Source organism: Micromys minutus (genome assembly GCF_963924665.1).
Source record: "Micromys minutus genome assembly, chromosome: 5".
Taxonomy (NCBI): Eukaryota; Metazoa; Chordata; class Mammalia; order Rodentia; family Muridae; genus Micromys; species Micromys minutus.
Genome location: NC_137974.1, coordinates 60,623,387 through 60,641,858, shown reverse-complemented (window position 1 = coordinate 60,641,858; position 18,472 = coordinate 60,623,387). Strand labels below are relative to the sequence as shown.

General features: G+C 43.4%; 1 protein-coding gene across 2 annotated transcripts in view; it reads left to right on the top strand.

Annotated features, from left to right (window-relative positions):
* PLA2G7 (phospholipase A2 group VII) overlaps nucleotides 1-18,472 on the top strand; it is a 36,127-nt gene that overhangs the window by 10,212 nt on the left and 7,443 nt on the right. The window contains exons 1-7 of one of the 2 annotated variants that reach the window (XM_080916770.1): nucleotides 2,873-3,062; nucleotides 6,808-6,947; nucleotides 11,928-12,049; nucleotides 12,430-12,574; nucleotides 14,303-14,396; nucleotides 15,754-15,822; nucleotides 17,196-17,319. In XM_080916770.1, coding sequence (XP_080772896.1) covers nucleotides 6,842-6,947; nucleotides 11,928-12,049; nucleotides 12,430-12,574; nucleotides 14,303-14,396; nucleotides 15,754-15,822; nucleotides 17,196-17,319 — 660 coding nt within the window. In that variant the 5' untranslated portion in view covers nucleotides 2,873-3,062; nucleotides 6,808-6,841. Of the gene's footprint in view, nucleotides 1-2,872; nucleotides 3,063-6,807; nucleotides 6,948-11,927; nucleotides 12,050-12,429; nucleotides 12,575-14,302; nucleotides 14,397-15,753; nucleotides 15,823-17,195; nucleotides 17,320-18,472 lie in introns of those variants that run through there. The other variant, XM_080916769.1, reaches the window with a different exon arrangement.

The window sequence follows — 18,472 nt, the reverse complement described above, 5'->3', positions numbered from 1 at the left end:
TGCTGCTTTGTTCCCTTCAGTGGGGTTTAGCGTTCCTGTAGAAGCCAGCCCTACATTTAGCACTCAGCAGTACAGGTCGAGGGTGGAGAGTTCGTGAGATGGGCGATGTGCTCTGTGTTGAAGAGACGTGCACACCATGAGAGTAGGATCAACAGAGGAAACCGACCCACTGTAGTTGGCACTGTGGGCCAGTGAGGCAGGGACTCTGGAGAAACTAGGAAGAGGATCTTGAAGGAAAAGCACCAACCTCACCGACTGGGTAGTACGCTGGAAGTAAGAGTGACGTGTACACGTTACGTGGTGAATGCTTCCTTCATGAAGCTATGCTTCTCGGTAAACCTAAAACCAAAACAAAATCTTCCTTAGTGCATCAGCTAAAACCGTATGAGTACAGACTGCTCTTGGGATCTTCTTATGCAGCCGAGGATAAGCTTAAACCTTCTATCTCCTCACATCTACCTCTTAAATGTTGAAAGGACCGGTATGCCTGAATGTTTTGGTTTTCTTTGTTTTGTTTGTTTGTTTTATGTTGGATATCATTCTGTAGTGTAGGCTAGTTTGTAACTCACTAAGTAGTCTTGAACTTGTGGCAATCCTCCTGCCTCAGCCTACCGAGTGCTGACTGTGACAAGCATGTACTCAAATTATTTTCCTGGTAGATTGCAGCCCTTTTTGATTCCCACTGTGTATTTTTAGCTCCTTTCCAGTGCCAGCCTAGTACCATTGCCTATCATCTGTCTTGGTTTTGTTCCTGATGTTGCCTGCTGTGTTTCAGATGGGGACAGTTTTACTTCCCAGAGACAATCTCTTCTTTGCTTTCTCTGACTTGCTGGCAGGCATGGAATACAAAGTATAAATTAAAATGAAGAGAAAACCAGCCATTATCCTGTCCCTTAAAAGTGATTACTGAAGACAGTCTGGTATTCTGTTTATCTGGTTAGTTTTTTCGCTATTTATGTAGAAATGTAGCATTAAATATTAAAAATGCAATAAAGTATTAAGCACCATGCTAGGCTACTACCTGCTACTCTCTGGCCCCAGTGGTCTCTCCCTCCTCCATGGCTAGCCCCATGCAGAGACAAGGCTTATCTCTAGGCTCTCTTACTGAGCATCTGCCCCCTGTGGTTAGACTCACCATCCCCAGTAACCTGGCGAAATCAAAACTCTAGAAGGTTGTAATTTATCAATCAGATTTATATCAGTAAATTCTCACCCAACAAAATGTCCACACAATAAATTCAGAGCCTACTGATACTGACATAAACTGCCCACCTAGATGAGACAAACTGTCCTGTAATTATCCATCCCTTATAAATTATTCATAGCTACCTGTGGCTATTTAAAGCCACATAGGGCTGAGTCATCCTTTTCCTCCTCCATCTTCTCTTCTTCCTCCTCTCTCTCTCACCTCTCAAAAACTCTGTGCCCACCTACCTTTTTCACTGGCCAGTCACAGGCCTTGCCTTATCTTGTGCCTGCCCTCAACCTGCATGTACACATCGACCCACATAGAAATTATATATTTTAAGTAGAAACAACACCATGCTACATTAATATGTTTTTAAAATTTGAATCAGAATCATGGGTTTATTTCTCTGGCTGTAAAACTTGCCATTCATATGGCCCAGAAAGGTGACATCAGTGCCAAAGACCCCGCGATGTAAGAAACAGAGACCATGTGACTCTCGAAGCCAACCAGTGCTTTGCTCAGTGGGCACTGACTAGAGGGAGTCATTTATAGCTCAGATTCCATTTTAAGGTTTCATCACCACTCATATTTGTGATTTCAGAAGCCTAAACAGAAGGCAAGATACGTCGTTGCACGTGAAGTCGGCTCTAATATGAAAACATAACAAAACCCAAACCAACAGGTCTCGATACCAGAAAGCCCAGTGTGAGTCTCCTCAGACGCCTTAATCAGAGCACTTGTTTTTCCTTCCAGAAGCAGGAGGCAGGCTTCATCATGTCTTGTCTTCATCTGGAGAGCTCTTGTTGAAGTTTTGTCTTGTTTAAATCATGTATGCACGTGCATGTGTGTGCATGTGTGTGTGTGTGTGTGTGTGTGTGTGTGTGTGTGTGTGTGTGTGTGTTTATATGTGTGATTATGCTGCCATGAGTGTGTGGAGGTTGGAGGGCAATCCTGAGTATGGCTCCTCACCTTCCATTTGGGTTGAGAAGGGGCCTCTTGTTCACCTCCACCTTTCTCTGCTAGTCTGGCTGGACTTCAAGCTTCCAGGGTCATCCCTGTCTCCTTGATCCGTCCGTAGAGGGGCTGAAGTTCCACTTACACTATATTGTCCAACTTTATGTAGGTTCTAGGGATCTGAACTCAGACCCCCAGGCTCACACAGCAGGACTTTACCCACTGAGCCATCTTCTGAGCTCCTTCTTAAGGGTGTCTGGGACACCTGTGATCCTAGCACTCAGAAGGTGGAGCCAAGGAGTCCAGGGTTACCTTTGGTCACTCAGTAGACTTCCAGGCCAGCCTGGGCTACATGGAACTCTTTCTGATCCTCTCCCCATCCCCTAGAAAAGGGGCAAAAGTAAAAAGAGTGTCAAAACATTATAATTCCGTTAGCCCTTCGTCTTAAGAGCACAGGCTAGTTTCAGAAAGAAGCTGAGGTTTAGCCCCAACAGGACTTTGGGGCTGCCTCACTGTCACCCCCATGTGTTCCCACCAGGGAATCCTGTGCTTTGGAGCAGAACAGTCCTTCCTTGTTTCTTTCAACTGGAACAAGAGCAGCCTGCCAAGAACAGACTTGCCTGCTCTACAGTCTTGCCTCTGCTTCCGGACGGAGGCATGTTTTCCAAAGTGTGCCTTCTCCACTTCCCCCCTCCCCCACCACACACACATTGAAGCTGCATCAGGGGCATCAAAGAAGCAGCTGAGCCCTCAAGAACGGCGTGGAGAGTGGACAGTTGTCCTCTCGCTTTTGTCTGAAGCTCGGCAGCCAGGAATACTGGGACAGCCCGAAGGATTACTGCGGAGAACCTGATTTATGGAACATTAAATTCCTCTTTACCATTCACACTCCTGCAAACCTAGAAGCCAGGAGACTAAGGTAGGAGGACTACAAGACCAGTCTCTGTGGCATAGTCTCAAAAAATAAATCCGCTTTCTCTAAAACTGCTCTTTCCACTGGCAGGAGGTTCTTTCCTTTGGAGAAAAGTTCTGGAGGCTTAGTGTAATACTTCAAATGTCTACTCTCTCTCTCTCTCTCTCTCTCTCTCTCTCTCTCTCTCTCTCTCTCTGTGTGTGTGTGTGTGTGTGTGTGTGTGTGTGTGTGTGTGTGTGTGTACATGCTTGTAAGTGTGCATGCACATGTGTATGGAAGTCAGAAGTAGACCTCAGGTGTCTACCACTATCTTTGTCAACATCATTTTCCCCCCTTGAGACAGCTTTCCACAAGCCCAGCTTTCGCTGATTGGCTAGGCGGACTGGTCAGCCAGCTCCAGGACTCTACTTCCCATCTTTGCTCCATCTCCCTACTGTAACAACAGTCACAGGGATCGTGACTGTCCCAGTTAGGGCTTTATATTTTTGATCTGATCAAAGCACCCTGGGTGAGAAAGTGTTTAGCAGGCTTACACACCCCAGTTCAGAGTCCATTTGGGGAAGCCAAGGCAGGAATTTAAGAAAGAATTGAAGCAGAAGCCACTGAGTGAGGGCTGTTAACTGGCTTGCTTCTCATGGTCTCTTCAGCCTCCTGTTCCTGGGTGCCACCACTCACAATAGGTTGAACCCCTCCCCCACCTCCCATATCATTAATCAAAGCTGCATTCCAGGTCAGTGTCAGATAGGAGGCATTTTCTCAATTAAGATTCCCTCTTCCCAGCTTTGTCTAGGTTTGTGTCAAGTTTATAGCAACAAACAAACAAAAACAACCAACACAAATCACCACGCTTTTAGACAGGGGCTTAGGCTCCAAACTCAGGCCCTGACAATTGCAGGGTAGGCAGGTCACCTGCTTACTGAATGTCCGCAGCCTTGCTACAGACGTATTCTTAACAAACTGAGGAGAGGAAGCTTTGCACAGTGGCAGTATCGTAACCAATTAAGTTTATTCAAAGTGTGGTTATTGCTAGTTGGAAAATCCCCCTCCCTTCCAAATGAGGTAAACAAACACAGGAGGAAATGTATATGGAATGTATGAGTGAGCTGGCGTTGCTTGAGAGGGTTTGTGCTTCAAGGGTAAAATTAGAGGTCCCTTGAGATGGGGGAAGGGAGAAACTCAGTAAGAAACAAATGATACTATTGTCCATTTGCAACAGTTTCCAAACATGGGGCCTGTGGGATGGCTGAGTCAGAAGACTAGGCAGCCTCTGCACCCAGGAAGGACTCCCAAGAACCTCTGCGGTTTTGTGTCTTTCTTCTGCTCCACTCCATTGAGAGCAGCTAAATCCTTGAGAGCAGAGCACCCCCACCCCATCTAAGGATTTTGGAAATACAGAGTGGCATCTGCCCTTTGCTATCATCTCTAATAACACTTCTCTTGGTTGTTGGTAGGAAGGCGTAATGAAGATCAAGGTATGGTGTGCAGGCTAACCTCTGCCTATCATAGCTTTCCTGAACCACCCCCACCCCCAGATCTCAGTGTAATCTATTTTCCTTTTTCTCCCCCTTGTTCCTGACCAGAAGAAGAAAACCAATTAAATAGACAAATACAGTCCTTCTGTGACAAATTCCCAGATAATTGGCATCCACTTTATTTATTTATTTATTTTATTAGCTTTTGATAGCCAGATCCAATCTTACTACAACCTGGGTCTTCTGGAGTCTTTCTGAAATCCTTTTGCTCTCTGAATTAGTTCCATGTCATTTAAGACTTTTAGAATGTCTCGGAATCGTTTCCTTCCTACATCGTATGTGCCCATCTTGCTTTGAGTCCCATTTATAAGCTTTTGTAGGTCAATAATTGTATCACATTCTCAGGATTCCCAATTGCTCCCATCATGGAGAGTATACCTACTTGATAAATGCCCTTGAATTAAACAGCTGGGATCTGGTATTAAAATAAAGCTATTCAATGCTGCAAAGAGGCATTAACATCCTGGAAACGCCATTGCTTTCAGGTAATGAAAGCAAGTAAAGTGTATTTCTTATTCATGTGAGGCTGCGCACATAGGTTCTGCCTAGCGACTAGACTTCCAGAGACCCACTGTTGTCACGTGGCTTCTGAGTTTTGTATTGGAAAAGGGAAGGGAGGGAGAAGACTGTCTCAGTGTCAGAAGCCACTTCTTTTGAGATTTCTGTCAACTGAGAATTAGTGTCAAGACTGGATTCCAGCCATGAAAGAGAGCAGGCAGGATTCATAGGGACATCCAGGAGTGACAGTTACCCATGCTTCAGCTTTATACTGTCCCCATGGGTTAGTTATCTACTTGGTTAGCTAGTTAGAGCCTCCTTAAGGTCAGCCAAATCAGTCCTGTGGGTTGTGAGGTTTGTTTCGGTGTGTTTTAGAAACCATGTGTATCGGAGATTAGTCATTTGTTTAAGCAGGCTTTTATTTAGTGCTGACTGTATACCATGTGCTATTTTAGGTCTTTGGAAGACAGTAGAGGGATAGAGTCAGAGTTTTCACATTTCCAGGACTGCACTTCTGCAGCAAGATAGAAAACTAATAATTCACTGAGTATATCAATTGGCAACAAACGCTGCAGACGTGCACATGGGGTCGTGGACTGTACTGGTATGCAGAAGTAGCTTAGAGTCCGGTTCTAAATGGAGAAATCAAGAACCCACTGTAAAGGTGACATCGGGACAAAAACCTGGAGATGAGAGTCATTATGGTGTTAGGTGAAGAGCCTTAATGTGGGAGGGGTATTCGCAGACTTCAGAGTGGGATTGGGTAGAGAGGTTAGAATATGTGTGTCAGGTGGCAGGGAGGCCAGGGTAGAGACAGTGGGGACAGAGTTTCGGTTTCAAGCCTGTTGACTACAGATCGGGGACAGACTTGTATGCAAGTTTGCCCTATGACAGAAGAAGCAAATGAAGTTTGGGAACCGAGGAGTAACATGACCATCTGTGATTATATTGGACTTTGACTTTGAGGTTGGGACAAAAACAGAAAGACAGTTATTGCCAAAATTCAAATGAGAGGCAATGGTAGTGTGGGCCATTTCTATCAATCCTCCCAAAGACAAAGAGTGACATTTTGTTTCTACTTAATTAATTAATTAATTTGTTTTAGACATCGTCTTGTGCCATCCAGGCTGCAGTTGAACTTCATACATCCCTGAGGATGACCTTAACCATCTCCTGCTTCTAATTCCAACACACTAGGCTCACTGGCATGTGTCAGCAAGCCTCCTTTATGCAGTGCTTGGTACTGAACCCAGGTCTTCAGCAATGATAAGCAAGCACTCTACCAAGTGAGCTGTGTCCCTCGCATGGAGAGACTCACACTGAAGGGGGGAATTACATGCACAAACATGAGTGCCTTTTGTCAAGAAGATGCTTGCATATGGCTCTAATGTCTACTATCTCAGTTCTGATACCTTATTGTCTCGTCCATTCATTGACTTAGGAACATTATCCAGTTCCTACTAATGGCTGTTAGATCCCTGTGCAAGACATGCCTTTGGGTACAGTGATGACGGGGACTCAGTTGTTATAATTGTCAGGACTCGATATTTTCTTTATAGCTAAATGACACCTATAAAAATAGAGAGAATCATATTTAGCCATCTCGAAATGCTGACATGCTTTTCCTGTGTTCTGCCATCCATCAGCATTCATATGTCTGCCAGTTTGGTACCTTCTGCAAGCCATTTGTTATATTTTCTTTTCTTTTATCTGCTCCGAAGAACATCAAAGCAAAGATACTGCTCAGCTCCCAAGATGGTACCACCCAAACTGCACATGCTTTTCTGCCTCCTCTGCTGCCTCCCACGGGTGCATCCTTTTCACTGGCAGGACCCGTCTTCTTTCGACTTCAGGCCGTCAGGTAAGAGGCATCAAACTCCAAGGGACTCCAAGAGGTGGCATGTTTTGAGGTGTGAGAAAGCCCTTTTCAGAAGCGTCCACACTTCCGGGACATTGTAAATACCTGTTCATCTTAAAGAACAGTGACACACTTGAGTCTCAGTCCATGTCCTGTGGAGAGCACAGCAGGAAGTGGCTTAAGATTGATGTCACACCAGCCACACCCACAGATATGCACATGAGGATAGATGTCCTCACTCTAGATCTAGTTGCTGGGTTTGTTGAGTGACTCTTCACCACAACATGTACAAAAGGGCTTTCGTAACACATCATCATCAACATAGCCTTTGCCCCACTTTACATTTGGGGAAAATGGATGGATCAATAGGAAAGGGGCTGGGCCTTATGTTGATATTTGCATGGGTAGTTGAATAATATCTGAGAGGAAGTGAAGGCACCATGGACTCTGCGGTGACTAAGTTGCAGAAAGTTGTAGTCAGAGAACATTGTGACCTAATTGAAGTAGAAGTCATCTTTCTGAATTGTATTTCCAGGGGTTGGAAACAGGTCACACAATGGGTCAATTATCATTCAGGGTACATTTTATATTATTGACTCTTATTGACTCTTATTGATGAAGGGTGAAATTTTAAAGATGTGGGCTTGTTTTTTTTTTTTTTTTTTTTTTTTTTTGTTTTGTTTTTTTTAATCTTCTTATTTTTAAGCATGACTGGAAATCTGATAACAAGGTTATTGATAATTCATCTCCCTTGGCCTTGTGCTAACCCAGTGCTACACTTAGGCTAGCTGTTTAGAAGTAAATACATGAGTATTTTAAAAGTTAAAATAGTTTAAAACAATAGATAATTATTTTTATCATTTTTAATGAATACATAGAAAATACAGCTATTCAGGTTAGAGTTTATTTAAGTTGGGAGTGTGTGGGTTTGTGTTATAAGTGCAGGGGTGTCTGTGAGTGTCCACACCTGTACACACAGGTAGAAGTTAGAGGAACATGCCCAGTGTCCTGTTCTATTACTTTCTACCATATTCCCTTGAGACAGAGTCTCTCAGTGAAACTGAAATTGGGTTGACAGCCAGCAAACCTGGGAAACCTGTCTACACATGGCAGGACCAGGGTTTCAGCCATACCTACACTTTTGTTTATTGGTTTGTTTGTTTGTGGTGCAGCAGATTTAAACTCAGTTCTCTGTGCTTGGGTAACAAGCACTCTTACCCATCAAACCATCTCCCCAGACTCTTCTTTTGGTTGTCTGAGAGCCTGATGTAGCCCAGGCTGACGTCTAACTCACTCTGCAGCAAAGGCTTGCCTTGAGTCATTGATCCTGTTGTCTCTTATTCACGAGCCCTGGTATCACAGGTATGTGTTCCTGTGCCTGGAAAGGCTTACAAGTTTGGGCTGAGATACTTCCCATGCTGAGGAAAGACAATAAAAGTATTGAAACATAATGCATTTTTTTTTTTCTAGAATGTATACATCTCAAGCCTCGGAAATATTTGACTACCAAAAAATACATACTAAGCAACACCCTATAGGGTCCAAAGTTCCTATACAAATAAAGTTGAAGAGGATTAGGAAAAGATAACTTCTGAGCCACAAACTATAGCACAGATAAAGCTGAAGTTGGTCTGACAGGGTCTCTCGCTTCTTTTTTCTTATGATGATTCCAGATAGATGGAGAGATAGAGATGCAGGCTCATGGGATGTGCAAATTTCAAGGTGCTCTTCCTTTCCTGTACCCAGTGTGGTACCTGTGATTCCTAAATTCTAAATTGAACAGGTTTCTAAAGTAGAGAAGGTTTTGGAGAGACACAAGTTATTAGATGAGGTTCCCTTGGCATTAGTGGAATCCCAATCTCATAAGAAGGGAGATTCATTTGTGTACTCTGGAACTCTGCTGATAGGTTAGGGTCTCCAAGGTATCTAAGAGTTCTCTGGAGCTCTTCCCTAAGCCGTGAGAGCCAGTGGCCTCCCCTTGGTCTAGTCCTGCCATTGCTGACAATGGGTGGGGACACAGCCACTCACTGGATGCCAATCCCAGAAGGAAAGGCAGAAGGCGTTGCCTACCCTGTTACTCTCTAGACATGTCACCTCCCAGTTACACCAAGCCTGACTCCACAGATAACCTGAAATGGGAACAGAAGAACCTTCTGTAATTCTAAAGAAGGCCTGGGATGTTCACCAATAGGATGACAAACAAAGCCAAAAAACAAAGCCACACCCTTGAGGAAATGTTAAACCTTTCTAAGGACTCCTCAGCCTCTGGGTAGTAAGGCTCTATCAGCTCTGCAGAAGGAAGGAAGTCGTGGCAGTTGGTTACATACTGCGTTGGTGTTAAGCACACAATGAATACACTCACTTTATCTGTCTATGCTCATGGCTGTCCTGCAGGCTGGTTAAGAGCTTTTATGACCCATTTCACCAGTGAGCACCAGAGAGAAGCGTTGAACTGCTTAGGCCAGACCACCATAATTTGATACTGAAACAGGACCACCTGAATCTAATCCTGGGCTCTACTCTGCTTTATCTTCTGCCTTCCTTGAAACTGTCTCCTATTTTTGCTTTACCCATGTGGCAGGCCAAGATGTGGGCTGTGACACAGCGTGTCTTCACCTTGAACCAACCTACTTTGAATCTTTTTGATTAAGTCAAATCAGGACCAGGAGCCTGCATTTCTAAATTCCTACATGATGGCTCTGATGCTCACCTGAGGACCAGCTTTGGGTAGGAGGCCTTGTGTATTAAAAGGCTTAGTCACTGGCTGGTACTTCACATATGAGTCATCAGTGGAGGATGTGAATAAGATTGTTGCCAAGACTCAAACTCTTGCTGAGCAAAGATGCATGCTAGTGATGCTGGTGCCACCCCTCATATAGTTCGGGGTGTTTGACAGAGCCTGTGCTACAGAGTAATCGGCTCCCACAGTTCAATCAAGTGGACACTGGGGGTCGACTCAGTGTGTCAGGAAAAGAAGAAATCTGGATATATTGTTGTGTTGCAGTAAATATTGAAAAATAAAAATGCTTATCTCTTTTCTGGCCCTGAGGTCTCATTCCTCAAGCCAGACCCTCATACAGAGCCGGGGGCACCACTGGTGCTGGTCTAAGCTATCACCACGGCCCAACTTGTCCGTGAAACTCCCTTTCTTTGGCAGTTTACTACTGCCTGTTTTCTGCCTCCATCCTGGGGTGTTTCTATACCCCAAATCCCACAAACACAACTCTATAGCCCGATAGTTTTTCATACAGGTTTATATATCCAACTCTCAATCCACAAACCCTCAACACAACAAGATTGCATCAAATAGACAAAGATACAAACTGCCTTTTTATATAAGATACTAGACCTATAAAATCCTTAATGTTCATAGCTTTTTAACACCAATCAATCCCTGGGTCTAGCTGTTCCTTGGGAAGCTTTATGTTGCCATGATCTTCCCCCTCCATCGTCTGACCTCTTCCAACCTCTCAGCCTGCCCAGTCACTGGTTTTTCTTTATTTTACTAAATAAAATGGGAAGGCTCAGTTGGATCACGTGACTAGGCAGCCTTTCTTGGGGAAATGGAATTAACATTAAAATACTAACAGCTTCAGGACAATCTACATTGTTATTTAAACCTAACATCAAATAGTAAGCCATAATTTTATTGAGGTCTAGAAAGGAGGCAGGTTGCTGAGATACAGGCTTGGGCTTCAGACAGGGGTGGACAGGTCAAAGAACACATGGGGTGGACTTGAATGAAGGACAAAGCAGGTTGGTGGTGTTTCAATTTAGTTCCCTTCCTTCCCACAAATTTATTTTGAGTCTGGTGTGTCAGAGGCTGTGTTTAGATTAGTATAGCTGTAAGACCCCTGACCCTAGGTTAGTGGTACTTACTTCAAGACACTCCCAGTGAGACACCAAGATGCAGATTGGTGCAAAAGCAAGAGGTTTATTTTCTGGCACATCAGGATCTACCATCAATCAGTCCCTCAAGGCAAAAGAGTAAAGTCGATCGCAAATGGCTATTACAAGCAGTTTTTATACTTTTTATGGGTGCAGGTTACATCATCAAGGTTGCAGTTCAGAGTTATTGGCTAAACATACTGATCTTTGAATCTATTGGCTAGCAAGCATGGGCAGATCATGGCACACATTTGAACTCTACCTGGGACTTTCCAGAGGGTCAGGTGACTATCAGTCAGTACATTCTGAGAATTTTCTACTCTCTCTCTCTCTCTCTCTCTCTCTCTCTCTCTCTCTCTCTCTCTCACACACACACACACACACACACACACAATGTAAACACTAATCTGACGTATGGGATGCAGTTCATATTCAACACAGAATATAAACAGATGTGAGTTATGTTTCATACACTTCGTATAGAAATAGAATTTGGAGACAAGTCTCTTTGATGATACCTCAAGCATCTTGCCAGAGATCCATGTCTACCTTCATCTTTTTATCCCAAAAACATATGTTTTGTACAAAGCAGGCCCTTGAGTAGGGGGAGAAATGAGAGGGTGCTGGGGAAATGACTTGGTTAGCAATGTGTTTGTCTCACAAGTATGAAGATGTTAGTTCAGATAACCAGCACCCATGTAAAATATGGGTGTCTCTCTATAACCCAGTGCTGGGAAGCAGAAACAGTTAAAGCCTTGGAGTTCATTGTCTTAACACCCAGCAATGAGCTCCAGGTTTAGTGAGATTCTGTCACCAAAGAATGAGGTGGAGAACAACTGAAGAAGACAGAAAACATAGACTAGACCTTTGGCCTCCACAGTCATATGCAGAAATGGAAAGACACACACGCAGACATACACAACACACGCACACACACACACACACACACACACACACAAACACACACACACACACATGATCAGAAACTATGGGCAGTAGTATTTCATTCATTGCCTTTGAACTCCTAGCACCTAGTCTTGGGTGGATAGGTTACTGCCATGCATTTACATGAAATTACATGAACCTATTTTTCAGTAATGTTTCATAAGCTCCAATCGGTGATGTCTGCTGCCAGCTTTGACCATAGCAAAATCCCCAAAGGAAATGGATCTTACCCCGTCGGTTGTACAGATCTGATGTTCGGTTATGGGAATGAGGTAAAGCCTACTTCTCCTTCTCCTTAAATCCTCAGGGCTTACCCTTGCTTTATAGCATGGGAGACCCTGCAGTCTCCAGAGGATGACTAACTGGCCATCCCTGTTGCAGCAGCTTTTGCTACTGTGTCATTCCTCAGTTGTCTATTGTCTCCTGACTGATTTACCAGGGAATTTTATTCTTTCTTAGATTTTTCCTTTACTCAAAGCATCATTATTCCATCTTCTCTTTTGTGGTTATATTCAACCACCCAGCAGCTTAAACACTTTCCTAGACCTTTCAGGGAAAGATGGGGATCTGGGCCCTGGTAATAAAATATCGAAAGCACCGCACGTACTGGGCTGCATTTGACTGAGACTCTCTTCATTTCTGTTCCCAACAGAGCATCTTCTTGCGTTTGTATTACCCAGCTCAAGATCAAGGTCACCTTGACACTGTTTGGATCCCGAACAAAGAATATTTTTTGGGTCTTAGTAAATTTCTTGGAACACCCAGTTTTGTAGGCAATATTTTGCACCTCTTATATGGTAAGATTTCTATTGGTCCGTGTGTGTACAAATAGTTATTATGTGCACATGTCTATATGTATTTGTACATGTATCTTTGCATATGTATATAGAAACAAGAATTACAAGTAGTAAGACTGAGGTCAATTTTCTAAGATGGTAAGGGTGGGATTACTTTCCATTTCTTTCTTTTTCTAAAACTGTATATGTGTGTGTTCTTACATAAATGTACATTCATGTGGAGGCCAGAGGAGACAACCTGAGGTGTTATTTCCCAGAAACATGGTCTACCCACCTCCTATGAGGCAGAATCTCTTAGTAGCCTGGGGCTCACTAGGCTGGTTCATCAGCAAGCCCCAGGGAGCTTCCTGGCTCAGACTCCCCAGCACTGGGCTTACAGGTGTGTGCCTGGGGTTTTTATACCATCATGCCAGGCAAACACTTTCCCAGATGAGTGATCTCCCCAGTCAAAAAGACAGGATTTCTCACAGAACTAGGCAACACTGGGAGAAGCAAAGGTTCTCTCATTACACATTCTGACTGTAATGGGATGGGGACGGCAGACTTGCCCTAACATCCCTTCATGCCTGATCCTCAGTTTCCCTTCTTCCACCCTGTGGTGGAAGGCACAATGAGGTCAGAGCAGCAAATTATCTGGTGGGACAATTCATTGCCACCTATATTTTGTGTCAGAGGAAAATAAAATAAATAGATGCCAAGCCCGGCTGATAAAGGGATAAGCTATTCCAAATTTAATATTTCTACAACACCCGTTCTCTACTCCAGTCTTAGGCAGTCATCATTTACTAAGTCTGAATTAAACCAAAGGGAGACTTTCTGTTCCTAACATCTGCCAGATCAGCTGTGACTCTGAGTCTATGCTAATTACACCTTCAAATTTATCCTTCCATGTTGCCAGCTTCAAAAATTCATTTTAAGTTTGTCTTAGAGTTTTGACAGAAACTGCTTTAAAATGGGAAAACTAAAGTAGAAAATAGTACTGTGTGATGCAGAGCAACTCAATTGATAAGTCACTTCCATAGCAACCACCATGGTCAGTCTTCATGGCCACGTTTTTGTTTGCAATAAGAAAACAACACACAAATGATCATAACAAAGATGAAAAGAACTTATACGTGAACGAAGGGAAGCCGTGTTTTCCGGCTTTGGGATGTTTCCTATGTAATTGGGTAAGCACCATACATATAAAACCTAGTTAGGTACAAGTTTAATCAGAACTATTCAAGGTCATAATCACTCCCTCCCTTTATAGAGCAGGAATCAATCTGAAACTGGAAGAGACTGAGGACGGTGTTCAAGGCTCATTGCTAGCCAGCGGCAAACGCTTCCTTTGGCATGGCGTGTCCCGGTCTCTCAGTCGAGCCTCTGGTTCCCAGCAGGTCTCAGTTTACTTGATAGTCAGTTCTAAATTTAAATGTTCAACGTTATTTCCAAAACTTCAAAATAGTGACAACTAGTGTCCTTCCAGAATACCTATAAGTAGCAAAATCTCTCCCCTGTAAATTCAGTGGCTGTGAAGATTGGTAATTGATGGGTTTATGGAAAAAGGCAAAGGAAGTCCCTGCTTGGTGAGTATCTAGTATCTGGTTTTTAAAATGAGTGTCCTAATTTGAAAAATCATAGCTAAAATTCATGGTTTTGGAGATATGTACTCAGGATATGTAAATGAAATTAACTAGCAGCATTCGAGCCAGAGGAAACACTGATTTACCTTCCACTACTGCCTAGGTCATCTGACAACTCCTGCAAGCTGGAATTCCCCTTTGAGGACTGGAGAAAAACACCCACTCATTGTCTTTTCTCACGGTCTCGGAGCCTTCAGGTAATGCCTGGGAGAGCAGCCAGGGTTAGTTCCAAGCTGTCACTGATTAGATCCATGTCTTTAAAAAAAAAAAAAAAATCAGATTTCAGAATGTAGTGTTGGCCACGTTGGACATTTGGGTTCCCTAAAAACGAACTGTGGGACTGCTGGGAAGTTGGGGAGTATCTACACTAAAAAGCACTGCCTTCAACACTGCAACCACAGTCTGGAAAATTATTTAATTTCTGCTGCACTAGTGGCTGGCAAATGGGGATTCAAGAACCGGATCTAGCCAGCCATCTATATACAAGCTTCCGTGGAGCACCGTTTCACCCAGTCAGCATCCACGTTGTTAGTAACTCACAGCATAGTTGGGCCAAGCTGCGGTTGGCAGGTCTTCGAGGCTCCGCGGTGGACCACATCCCATCCGGTACCTTCAGCAGTAGGTGTCAGTTCCTAGGCAACCCATTTGTGGTCCTATGTTCGCTGCGGAATACATGGTGGGAGAAAGTCTCTGAAGACACGTGCACTCACTGGCCCGCAGGGAGGACCACCTTTCACAGATAAAGAGCCACAGCTGAGAAGACTCAGGAGCTTTGACGCAGGACAAGCAGCTGGGAAGTGGTGAAGCTTGGCCTACTTTCCTACATAGTGCCTCCCTATGCACATTAGCAAGTCAAACTTTCTCTCCTTCCAACTACCTGTGGCTCCAGCTCCCTGGGCTACAGTGCCCTCTACTGGCCTCGGCAGACACCTGCACACAGAAATAAAACATTTTAAGTTATAAAAAAAGAAGCCCTTGCCTCCTCTATCCTAAATATAAGCCTTTGGTTCTTAGCTCTACTTTATAAGTGGCAAAAAAAAACTTAATAACTATCTAAAAACCATATAGCTAAGAAGCAACAAAGATGAAAAATCCCCAAACTTGAGGTCAAATCACTTTACCAATGAGTTGGGGCCCCAGGTCATGAGAATGGCTTTTTGATAAAGTCCCCACTTTGCCTTCTGGGGTTGTGATAATGGAAGGGATTTTTCCATGTCACTAGACAATGGACAGTCAGATTATTTTCTAGACTGCCCTTATGGTCCTCTATTATTTAAAAAGAAAAAGTGGACCGAATAATTGCTTGCTTTAGAGGCCCCATCCTGCGTACTGAAGGATGCTTAGCAGTATCATCTGCCAGTCACTGGATGCCAGTAGCTTCCTTTTCCCCAGTGCCAGATGCCTCCTAAGGGGTAAGCTCTCTGAAGATGAGAGCTCTCCAGTCTGCTGGCACAGGGTGTAATGGCCTCCAGGTTCTCCATTTTCTTATCGGACTTAGGTTTATAATCATGATTGGTAATTGTTGTATTTCCTGCTTTTTTTTTTTATTTCCAGGACAATTTATTCTGCTATTGGCATTGGCTTGGCATCTAATGGGTTTATAGTGGCCACTGTCGAACATAGGTAGGTTCCTGTGTATGTCAAATACAAGCAAACAAAAAGAAAGTGAACCATGTTCCATCCTTAACTAAACGTGTAAGTGTTCTGTAAGTTCACAAAAAACGTGGGTGGAGTTTTAAATGATGGGAACAAAAGACAGTGAACTGTGTTGTCAAACAGTTCATGTTCTGAGATCAGTGAAGGTCTGCCATGGACTAAGCTGCAGGTTTTCAGACACACTGTCTTAGTCTTCTAGTGTGGTTCTGAGTTCTGTCTCTCCTTGTGGAGTGCCTGGGTGATGCGGACACACCAGCTCGGAGAGGACAAGATGATGTCCGGAAGAGGTGGGGTCCAAGATCTGCCTCTTCACTCTGGGACACCATTGTACACCAGGCTTGGGTGGGGAAGGGTGAAGGGGGTCTGAGGGGTTGGGGTGGGGGAGAAGACCTTCTCCGAGGATCACGGTGTTATGGCCCTTTTAGACAAAGGCCTTCTCCAATCTTACTTGTTTTTATTTCCTTACTCAGGGTGGGCTTGAATATACTGTTTATTCAGAGGTAAACCAAGTGCTATATAGTTTTGGGGATGAGAATATCCAGGGTGGAAGAAGGTCATTAGCTGTAAGCTAAGGTACTGAGATGCCTCATTAGCATCGAGAGGCCTTCCAGGTGTTCTTCTATGTGACTGAATACTTGTGACCAGCTTATTGAGGGTGTCCTGCTTATGTTCTCTGAGGTGAGCATGGAAACAGGGAGGGGGGTTAATCCTGCCAGACTCAGGATGAGATTCTAATACCAAATTTCAAGATTTCCAGGGTTTGGACACTCTCAACCTTGCCCGTTCCATTCCAATTCCTGATGGCATGGTCCAGGTGCCCCACATTTTAGAATTTGCCACAATCCTGGGAGGTGGATATTTTATTCATTTCCACACAAGATAGAAAGGAAGGTATGAAGGTACTTTGCCCAAAGTCAGACAGCTATTAGGTGGCAATGCAAAGATTAGATTTTAGAGAGCCACTTTGTTTTATTCCACTGTGTTTTGTGTCACTTTCACTGCACTTGGGATGGAAAATGATCCTGTACATACTAGGCAAACACTTTACCACTGAGCTGGGTCCCCAGCTCATGGGAATGCCTTTTGAACATGGTCCCAACGTTGCCTTCTAGGATTGGGATTAATGGAGAGGTCATCTACATGTCACTTGACAGTGGACAGTTAGACGGTAGATGTTTTCCATGTGCCTTCCTTGGGGTCCTCTTTTATTTGTGGGTGCAGGGGGCAGAGTGGAAGAGGAAAAGGAAGTCAACAGATGAAAGGAAAATAGAGTGAAGGATGGAGCTGAGGAAGACAGTCCAATGAGGAATGAGGTGTAATTAAATCTGTGTGTGTTGTAGAGATGAATCTGCATCGGCAACTTACTATTTTGAAGACCAGGCGGCTGCAAAAGTGGAAAACAGGTCTTGGTTTTACATTAAAAAGATAAAACAAGAGGAGTCGGAAAGAGCTCGGAAAGAGCAGGTATATTTTAGTCGAAGGGTCATGGTGGCTTTCGAGCACAAAGAAAATGTCGGCCTTTGTTAAAGCCATTAGCTTTTCTGCTTATCCATAAAGATCTGTCAGAAGACTCTCTGGGTGCTGAAAATTCCTATTAATCAGAGATCTGTTTCACAGAAAAACAAACAAAATTACTCTTAGAAATGACAATGGTATTCAGAATTCTCTTCCGTTCAAGTGCCTAGTTTTTGGAATCTGCAAGCCAATAGAAAAATAGATGAACATGCTTTCTTTGTTCCTTCTTTAATTTTGCCTTCTTTCACATATTACCTCTCACCCACAGATCTCTCTCTCTCCACTCCTCACAGTCCCTCTTGCTACCTCTACTCTCCCCCACATTCACTCTTCCTCCATTTACCTTCAGAAAAGAGCGGGCCTCTCAGGGGCATCAAATAAACACCATGAAAACAAGTTACAACAAGACAAGTAGGCAAAACCCTCAAGTTATTTACCGTAACATGGTAAAATGGACAAGGCAACCCAATGGGAGGAAACGGGTCTCAGGAGCAGGCACAGGAGTCAGAGACATGCCCACTCCCACAGAAACATCACACTAACAACTGTAACATACATATATATGTATATATGTGTGTGTATATGTTATGGTTATATATGTATATTTACATATATACATATTTATATTACGTTATAGTTGTGCATGTGCATATATGCATATGTTATTGTACATGTATATATACACATATATGTATGTTATAAACATGTACATATGCATATACATATATATATACATATATGTGTTATGGTTGTTAGCTTGATATACATGTACATACATATACATGCATATTTACATACAGCTTTAGCTTGAAAGTATATATACATATATACATATATACACATATACACATATACACATATACACATATACACATATACACATATACACATATATACAATCTTCTTCAGGGTTTCCTGAGCCCCAAAGGGAGGGACCAGATGGAAGTCTCCAATTTGAGCTCTCCTCCTAATATTTGGCTGTGGGTCTCCTCATCTGCTCCCATTCGCTGCTGCCAGTGGAAGCGATTGGGCTAAGAATAGGATGAATAGAAGGTTTATTAAAGGGATTTTGGAGAGATAACATTCAGTGGTCCTTAATGTA